The 9708-nt window shown below is 60.0% G+C and overlaps 1 protein-coding gene across 1 annotated transcript in view; it reads left to right on the plus strand.

Moving 5' to 3' along the window:
* The first annotated feature begins 1237 nt into the window (after positions 1-1237).
* Positions 1238-9708, plus strand: part of TECPR1 (tectonin beta-propeller repeat containing 1) — a 24254-nt gene continuing 15783 nt past the window's right edge. The window contains exons 1-8 of the mRNA XM_007448897.1: positions 1238-1462; positions 1879-2061; positions 2335-2457; positions 3381-3506; positions 5701-5875; positions 5983-6083; positions 6639-6740; positions 8050-8195. Of these exons, the coding sequence (XP_007448959.1) occupies positions 1238-1462; positions 1879-2061; positions 2335-2457; positions 3381-3506; positions 5701-5875; positions 5983-6083; positions 6639-6740; positions 8050-8195 (1181 nt within the window). The remainder of the gene's footprint in view (positions 1463-1878; positions 2062-2334; positions 2458-3380; positions 3507-5700; positions 5876-5982; positions 6084-6638; positions 6741-8049; positions 8196-9708) is intronic.

Here is a 9708-nt window from a genome sequence, read left to right on the forward strand (position 1 = left end):
CACCCCCCACCCCCACCCCCACCCCCCGTCGTCTTCCTCCACTTCCTGTTCTGGGTGTTTCCCAAAGCTGGCGCCTGCTCCACTTCCCTGCTTCCTGTTCTTTATCCTTCAGTCACTTCCTTCCCCGCCCGCGCTCTTTCTTCTCCGGTGTTTGTAAGACACACTTTTCTCCGAAAGAGCCTCACTGCTAGTAGCAGATGCTTCTGTTTCCAGCATCCGTGTTGTCATTCCAGTCATTCCAGCCCTGGTGCCCCTGGCGGGTCTCGGGAGCAGAATAGCCTGGCCCGGGCCTCGAGGCACCCAGGCTCTGTCTCCCTGTAGCTCTGGTTTCCGAACCACACAAGCCGTGTCTCGCCCTGGGGCAGTGATGGGTCTTGGATGTGGGAGCCGCCCTGTCCGGCAGAGCTGCTCACTGGGATTCCCTGCACTGCCCTCGTCCAGCTGCTCTGTTTTGCTGCCGTGGGCCTGGCCACGAGGCCCTGCCACGCCTCGAGGAGTTACGTCCCAGCAGCACTGTCAGCCCTGGGGTTGGGAGGGTGAGCGGTAGAGCACAGCCGTGACTCTGCCCACCCCCCGCAGATAAGAAAGGAAGGAGAGAAGGAAGCGGAGTGGAGGATGGCGGGAGAGGGGTCGGGGGAGAGAGGAAGGTGGGCACACAAGGAGGGTAGAGACAGGCCCCTCCCATCCCTGCCACGCACACGGCCACAGAGCTCTGGTCGCTCGGGGGATGGGGGGCGGTGCTGGGCCTGTGGGGGCGCCCCACGAGCGCACAGAGGAAGGTCACAGGGGGACCAGCACAAGGCGGTCCCTCTGCACTGTGGGGCAGAGGCCCCCCAGGGACGCAGCAGGATGCGTGTAGGTTTGGGACTCATTAAATCTACAACTTTTCACTTATTCTTTAGACAAGAAAGATCTGAACGAACTATGACCAGATAATAATAACATTCATTAAATTGGGGGCAGTAGGTATTCGGATGTTACACGTTTTGTCCTCTGGACTTTTTTGTGTGTTTGAAAAAAAATCCCCATCACGAGAAGGGCGAAAGGCAGAGAAGAGAAAAGGGCCCTGGACTGCAGCTGGGCTCTGCCCCTGCTTTGCGGGGGGCCGCTCAGCCCCCTGTGGCAGGAGATGGTCATGGCCCGGGCTTCCGGCCTGGCCCGGCTGGACCCGGGCCGGGAGCGGCTGTGGGTGCTGACCCTCGCCCTCCCGCCGCCGTTTTCCCGCAGTGCCGCGGCCATGCCCAGCTCGGATCTGTGGGCGGTGGATCTCTTCGGGAGGGTGTTCACACTGTCCACGGCCGGGCGGCACTGGGAGCTGTGCAGGGACGCCCAGCTGGAGTTCAAGCGGGTCAGTGCGGCCGCGCCGTGCTGCTGGGGCATCGCCTGCGACAACCAGGTGTACGTGCACGTGGGCGCCAGCGACGTCCCCATCCGCTGCCGGGAGGAGGCCTATGAGAATCAGGTGGGGTCCTGAGCAGCGGGCTTGCTGGGCTGGTCGCTCTGCCGGGAGATAAGGGCCCCCGCACCCCAGGCTCCCGGCCTGTTCCCGCCTTCACCGCCTTCATTCTGCTGAGATCCGAGTGCTGCAGCATCCGAGTCATTGAGGCCAGAGCCCCTGTGGGTCCCTATCCAGGCAGCTGGCCAGGTCCGCACAGGCACGGGGCTCCAGCCGGGTTCCAGGAGCCCAGGACGGCCGTGTCCCCCACTGCTCGGCGCGGCAGGTCCTCTGCCCTTTGGGACCGGGCTGGACTGCGGGCTCACGATGCAGAGCCAGGCCCTCTGCTCCCTTCCCGCCCTGGAGACGAGAGGAGGTCCCCACTGGCCTCGGAGAGGCCCTGGCCACCAGGCCTAAGGCTGGTCTCTGCCTCCGGCCCCCAGCGCTGGAACCCCGTGGGCGGCTTCTGTGAGACGCTCCTGCCGAGTGACCGCTGGCCGTGGAGTGACGTGAGTGGGCTCCAGCACCGGCCGCTGGATGGGGTGGCGCTGCCCTCGCCGCATTGGGAGTGGGAGTCGGACTGGTACGTGGATGAGAATTTTGGAGGGGAACCCACAGAGAAAGGGGTAGGTGCACTCGGGTCCCGCCGGGGCTCCCCTGCGGGGAGGGAGCGCCTTGGGCTCGGCCCGTCCCCGCAGTGCTATCCCCAGCACCCCGTGGCATCAGACCTCAGCCTGGGCCCCGCGTGCTCCCCGCTTGCCGGACGGGATCCATGGGGACGATGCTTCGGGCCGCACTGCTGCTTCTCCACCCCTCGTCCATCCTGCTCCCCCTTCCCCAGCTCTTTCACGTCCTTCCTCGAGAGCTTTACGGCCCCTCCCCCCATCTTGGTATTGCAGGGGTGGACATATGCCATTGACTTCCCCGCCACGTACACGAGGGACAAGAAGTGGAACTCCTGCGTGCGGCGCCGGCGGTGGACCCGGTACAGGAGATACAAGTCCCAGGACACCTGGGCCAAGGTCTGGGGGCCTGCGTGTGGCCGGGGGGTGGGGGTGGGGGGGCCGGGGGCGGGCCCCAGAGCGCAGTCCTGTAGTGGGGAGGGTCACGCGGCCCTCAGCCCCACCCTCCCTGCCCTGCTCTGGGGATGCCATGCCTGCCCCGGGGCCTGGCCTTTCCTGCTCTCCTGTTCGGAAGGCTGTGGCCCTGGGCAGCCCTTCGTTTGGGAGATGGTTTCTCGGGGATCCGGGCCAGACCGTGGCCCCGGACAGCACAGAATTGTCTTGACCTGGTCTCCAGGCTGCCCTGTCCCAGACTCAGGCTCAGTCTGTGCACGTCTTCCTCCCCTGCCCCCCACCCCGCATGGGAGCCGCTCCGGCTCTTGTATTTTTCCAGTGACCCACAAAAACCAGCTTAGGGATGCAAGGCCTGTATTGGGGTCCTATGTGGCCTCAAACGAGAGGAAGGCCACAGGCCCTCGCCTGACCCCTCTGCAGGGTCCACGCTGCGAGGTGGGGCTGCCAGCCCAGCCTGCCTGGCCCTGGGGCTGGGAGCAGTCTGGGAGCAAGGTGACGGCCAGTGTCACGGGAGGCCTTCACTGCAGGGCCGTGTTCTGTGATCGGGGGGAGGGAGCCACAGCGGTCAGGCCACTGCAGAGCGGGGGTAGGAGTGACTCCTTGGGGACAGCAGCCCAGGCCTGGTGGCCAACGGGGAGGACAGGGCAGAGGGGGCCCAGGGCTGGGAACGCTCCGTCCTGACGCCGCTGGCCCTGAGAAGTCCGTTGGGGCCGAGCTGGAGGACGGAAGGCAGCGTGCTGAGGGCCGGAGGGGAAGCCGGAGGTGGGAGTGTGCACGTCCAGGTGTCCACCAGGTGGGGAGCAGGGCCACCTCCTGGCCCAGGTGCCCACAGGCACTGACTGCTACTGCCTCACACCTCCTTGTTTCAGATCCCATCGGAGGATGACCCCCAGCGGTTGCCTGACCCCTTCAGCGACATCTCTGTGGGGGGTTGGGAGATCACAGACGAGCCCGTGGGCCGCCTGTCCGTGTGGGCTGTGTCTCTGCAGGGGAAGGTGAGGCCTGTGCCCGCCCCCGCGGCCTGGCATGGGAGGCGGATGAAGGAGGCCGGCCGCAGGGAGCGGGCAGGAGAGAAGCTGTCATCCACTGTCCTCCCAGAGGTGGAGGAGGGAGGGGGGCTCTCCCCGGGACCCTCTCCTCGCCTCCTGTCCCCACAGCTGGGGCTGCCCTGAGCGGTCAGCCTGTTACCGGGGTCCCCACAGATTCCCCCTCCTGTGAATCCTGCTGTCCTGGGGACCCACGGGGACCTGTTCCTCCCAGAAGCCTCTGACCTCCCACTGCATGGCTGCTCCTGACCTGTCCCTCCTCTGAGCCCCTGGAGCACTGATGAGTGTCCACCCTGGGCTCAGAGGGCATCAATACTGGCTCCTCAGATAGAATCTCAGCTCCCTGCCCGCTGCCTTGTACTGCCTCCCACATGGTAGTCTCCAGTAGTATTGTGGATGGGTGGGTGGGTAGGAGGATGGATGAATAAGCATATGGATGGATAGGGGTATAGATGTGTGTGTGTGGGGGGGGGGTGGGCGGGGGGATAAATGGATGGACGGTTATGTGGATGAATGCACAGGGGGATGGATAGATGGATGGATGGGTGGTTGGTTGGTTGGATGGATGAGCAAGTGGCTTGGTGGATAAGCATATTGATGAGTGGATAGGTGGGTGGGTGGGTGGAGGTAGCTGTGTGGGTGGGTGGAGAGGAGATTCTTTTCTCGGGGAGCTTGTGAACTAAGCGAAGGAATAAAACCCACTGCTGACAGCAGCAGTGACAGTGACGTGGATGGGCCTGGGTGCAGGTGACCCAACTCTTCGGCTGTGGTTGTAGAGCATACTTCGTGACTGTTCAGTACCCTTAACACAAATTGACCAAAATTCTCTGATTGGCTTTGGAGCAGCCACAGCAGGCTTTTATCAGGCTTACCTTCAGGCCCTGCTTGGTCTGGGCTTAGGTCAACCCATAGTAGTTTTCTCTGAGCCACACTGAAGGGTGGTGGGGAGCTGGCCAGGGACAGCCCGCATCAAGGGGCCACGCCACCTGGATGCAAAGAGAGGGGAGAATGGGTTTGAGAGCAGCGCCAGGTGTGAGCCAGCACTGCCCTGCATCACTCCTATGGTCCGTAAAAGGTGAGACCAGGACCCAGGGCTCCCGGAGGAGCCGGGCAGACAGTTGGGCCCAAACCAGCAGGTAGCAGAAGCGGGGCTGCCAAGGCCGGGCTCTGCAGTGCAGGAAGGCAGTTGATCCAGCTGCTGATTTATTCACTGGATAAGGTGTTCGAGGAAGCACCCAGCAAACCATCACGTGCAAACAGGGCCCATAGCACACGCATTTGTGAGTGATGGTGATCATGGTGGAGGCTTATAACCAGTCTATTGTCTCTTTTGTCCTTGGAAAGTTCTGTCTATGCTAAATCATTGAACATGTTTTATTCATTATTATAAGTGAGATCATGTCACATAATTCACAAGTGTTAAGGCAGTCTGTTCAGATAGCGTAGAATTTAAAGTTTACAAATAAAATTAGTATGAGTAATAAATCCCACTAACTAATAAAGAATTTTAAAAAGAAAAAAAAGGGCAAGGTGACAGGGTTGGGAGGCCTCATGGACCACGCAGCAATGTGCTGCCCGCTCCAGATGAAATCAGCCAGTTTGGGCAATAGGAGCGGGTGGCTCAGTCTTAAATATTTGATTATGCTCCCTGTCTTCAGGTTAAGGAGAAAAAGAAGTGGACGTTTTAGACATTCCTATGAAGGGGGCTTGGGGGTTTCTTCATCCAGCCACTGGGGCCCCCGGCTTCCCCTAGAGACAGGTGTCCTGAGGGCATTGTGCCACTAGGGGGCGCAGGACACCCGGGCTGGGGCTGGAGTTCTCACAAGTCAAGCAGACGACAGAAGAGGTCTGTACCCTAGGACCGCCAAAATCCAGGTGTCAGTGTTGCATTTTTTAGCAGGGGTGGGGGAGGCATCTAATCTGGTTGAGAATCCCGACAGCAGTGGGGGCAGGGTGAGCGAAATCTGGACAGTCCCGGCACCCTGGTCCCTGGTTCCCTGGAGACCCCCGGTCCCCTGGAGACCCCATGCTTGGGCTGTGCATGGGCTGATGCAAATGCAGCCAAGCTCGGGCAGCCAACCCGGCCACAGAGCCCCGGCCTGACCCTGCCTGACCCTCCCCGTGGGTTTCTCTCTCCACCCAGGTGTGGTACAGAGAGGACGTCAGCCACCCCAACCCCGAAGGCTCGTCGTGGTCCCTGGTGGACACCCCAGGGGAGGCAGTTCAGATCAGCTGTGGGCCCCACGATCTGCTGTGGGTGTCGCTCTGGGAGGGACAGGCCTTGGTCCGGGAAGGAATCAACAGGAACAATCCCAAAGGTGGGTAGCCCTGCACCTTGCGGGGCAGAGGAGGGCGGGGGCGCCCACCTTCTCCCTGGAGCTCCCAGTGATGGGGACCACCTGCACTGTCTTCTGGGGCCGGGTAGGAAGTTCGTGGTCTGTGGTGGAGCCTCCCACATCTGAAAACGGGATCCTGCACGTCTCCGCAGGAGTCGGTGTCGTCTGGGCCGTCACCAAGGACCGGAAGGTAGGACGGGGTCCCTGGGGGCTGGGTCCAAGGGCTCTGTTTAACATTGAGGGTTGTGTGGTTTTTTGTTCTCGTGAGAGTGGTCTACACCCTTTGGAACAAATCCAGTGTCAGCCAGGCACCATGCGTATTCTGTTGTTGATATCACTGGTGATCTCCAAGATGTTTGGTGACCCCCCAAACGTTGCCTGCACCCCTGTACAAAGTGCAGAATGACTGTATTTATTATTGTGCAACAGGCTGTAACATTTCAAATAATCAGAAGCTAATTTTCTGAAGCCCTCAGCTAAATGAATGCCTCCCCTCTTCTCTGTCCAGAGCTTGTCATTTTGACTTTCTCAGAGGCAAATACAGTGAAATAAGTTGATTTCGCATTGCTTCCGTGATCTCTTTCTAACCCCACGTCAGGGGCATCCTTTCTGAACAATGTGCTGTGCTCATCTGCGGCCTGAACCAAAGGACCAAATTATTCATTTGTTTTCCCAGGCCTTGAAAAAAAAACCCTTCTATTTCAGTGGCCCTCCAGGGATGTATGTTTATTTCTGACTTTCCCAGGTTTGGTTCCGAAGAGGCGTCAACTCTCACAACCCCTGCGGCACCAGCTGGATCGAGATGGTTGGAGAAATGATGATGGTGAACGTGGGGCTAAACGACCAGGTATGTGTGGTCTGGAGCCTTGGTCCCCAGGGGTGGGGGTGGGGGGCGGCAGAGGAATCAGAATGGGGCCTCCCATGCTTCCCGCTATCCCTTTCCACTGGGCATGCTCATGAGGCTGGCACCGGAGGGCATCGCAGCGCCTCTGCCCACTCCAGGCCCGCAAGGGCACCCAAGGGGGCTGCTTTCCCCCAAGTTCTGGAGCCCCCACTGTCCTGGGTCACACCCCCGAGGACCCTCAGAGCAGTGGTAGCGAGCACGGATCTGGGGAGGGACATTCATCCTGGAGACTGGAAAGTTTTGTTGAGAAATTTCGGGGCGAAATCAGATCACTGAGTAAAGGACAAAACATCTTCCAACTTTGTAAGAGCAGCATCTTTTAAACATCACCTGCATGGTTCCTATAGCATAGCCTCTTTCTGGTGGATAATGTGGTTTGGCTAGTTTTAAGACTTAGGGTGTGAAGGTGACGCCTTTCCCGATGCTCTGAAAGCTCTTCCTGGGGGCGGGGGGGCTGGCCTTTCCTGTGTCCGCACACACTCCTCACCTGCCCAGGTGAGCTGGGCACGCAAGGGCAGGGACGAGGCGGGTGCTAGCTGGTGCCCACGGGCCTGAGCACGGAGGCCACGTGCGGTAACCAAGTGACAGAGACACCATAGCCGCCCCCCCCAGCAAGGCCACCTGGGGCCACGGCTCCACCTTCAGGCACCCCCAAGGCCAGGGCTCCCAAGGGGCTGCTCCCAGTCCCCTCCCCTGGGCCCCTCAGCTGCCTAGCACACTTTCCTTCCTCAGTGCCCGCCCAGCCACCTTCCCCATAAAACTGAGGTCAGAATCAAGGAGGTTATTTTGCATCTTTAAAAGGACCAGGACCATCCTCTGGGTTCACTTGGGGAACAGCTCCCTTCCCACCAAGGCCACAGGGAAGCTGGGGACATGGGTGGACTTCATGTCCCCACACAGTGCCTACCGGCACGAGCACCTCCTCTGGACGCTGTTGCCCCAAAGGCCCAAGTCTTCCTGAGGTCGGGGAGCCAGGCTGGGTCCCTGCTCCTCCTGACCTTGGAGCCGCACCCTCCGCCAGCCCCCTCGGGGCTCCGCTTCCTGCATCTGAGTCCTGAACTCAGCTCTCGGCTACCTCAGCCCCTTCCCAGCCCACCCACACAGGCGCATCCCCCCACCCCCTGCCTGCATTTGCAGACGTGTCCTCCAGACCTGGGGGGCTCCCCCCACACCCCCAGGGGAAGGGAGCCCCAGTCTGCACCCGCCCCTCCCTCCCCGCCCCACCCCGCAGCATCACCTCTGTCTGTTCCAGGTCTGGGGCATCGGCTGGGCGGACCGGGCCTTGTACTTCCGTCATGGCATCACCCAGAGCGAGCTCAGCGGGAAGACGTGGAAGGCCATCGTCGCTGGCCGGGAGTGTGACGGCTCACACTCGGGCAGCTTGTCCAGCCTCCTCAGGTGATCAGGCGGTGGGGCTCCGCGGGGTCGGTCCAGGGTCGGGGGCAGTGTCGGAGGAGGCTGCTGCCTGGCCTCACCCCAGGCGGGAGAAAAGCAGGTCCCGACCCACAAGAGCCGCGGCTGTGTGGCCTCCTCCCTTCCTGTGCCTGGGGTCCTGCTCGGCCCGAGGTCGGGGGCAGCGCGCGGGAGGCAGGAGGTGGCAGCTGGGCGAGGCCAGGATGTCCTTCCATGTCGGGGCTGGGGGCGGTCCCCGAGCAGAGCTGGCCTGTTGGTCCTGAAGCCTCAAGGTCTGGGAGACAAAAGCCTTCTTTGCGGGAGGATGCTCAGGCCCCTGTGTTAAAGGAAGGCAGAGAAGAAGATGGAGGGTTTCTAGCCTGGAGAGGAGGCCCTCAATTAAGACGTGCCCCAGAATCACCTGGAGAACTCATTCCCGAGGATCTCCATGCCCCGCCCCCAGAGCTACTTTTCTGAGATTTTGCATGTCTTGCAAGGTCCCAGGTGTGCTCCTGCTGCGGTTCTGGGGACCACGCCTTGAGATCCCTGGGGTTAGAGCGTGTGGACCCATCCCAGCCCTGCCCACTGGCCCTTAGAACGCAGGCAGGTGACATAGCGTCTCAGCTGGGGATGCCGCCAGCGCTCACCTGCCCGGTCATGGGGCCCAGGGCCCTCGGCACAGCACTCTGCAGCCGGCTGCCATCCGTTTGCAGCTTGGGCCCTCCTCAGACGCTGGTCCACACCCTCTGCTCCCCCAGCTTGGTGGTCAGCGCTCAGCTACACCGTCAGCCTAGAGATGCCCGGAGGCTGGCCAGGCAGGGTTTGCTCACATTCACCTGAGGGTTTAGGCTCTTCAGCTGGTCATTCTCAAAGGGAGCAGCACATTGGAATCAGCTGAGAATTTCCAGAACCACTGATGCCAGATCTTCATGACCTTAGGCTTGGCAGTGGCTTCTTTTATTATATATATATATATATATTTTTTTTTTTAACATCTTTATTGGAGTATAATCTCTTTACAATGGTGTGTTAGTTTCTGCTTTATAACAAAGTGAATCAGCTATACATATACTGGCAGTGGCTTCTTAAATATGACACCCAAAGCACAAGAAACTAAAGAAAACATAGATAAATCAGACTTCATCAAAATTTTAAAATTTTGTGCATCGATGGACACTATCAAGAAAATGAAAAGACAGTCCACAGAATGGGAGAAAATAGTGGCAAATCATATATTTAACAAGGTCTGTTATCTAGAATATATAAAGGGCTCTTACAACTCAAAAACAAAAAAATAAAAACTTAGGGGGCTTCCCTGGTGGCGCAGTGCTTGAGAGTCCGCCTGCCGATGCAGGGGACGCGGGTTCGTGCCCCGTTTCGGGAGGATCCCGCATGCCGCGGAGCGGCTGGGCCCGTGAGCCATGGCCGCTGGGCCTGCGCGTCCGGAGCCTGTGCTCCGCAAATGGGAGAGGCCACAGCAGTGAGAGGCCCGCATAACGCAAAAACAAGATCAAAAACA

Source organism: Lipotes vexillifer, unplaced genomic scaffold, assembly GCF_000442215.2.
Source record: "Lipotes vexillifer unplaced genomic scaffold, Lipotes_vexillifer_v1.1 scaffold778, whole genome shotgun sequence".
Lineage (NCBI taxonomy): Eukaryota > Metazoa > Chordata > Mammalia > Artiodactyla > Lipotidae > Lipotes > Lipotes vexillifer.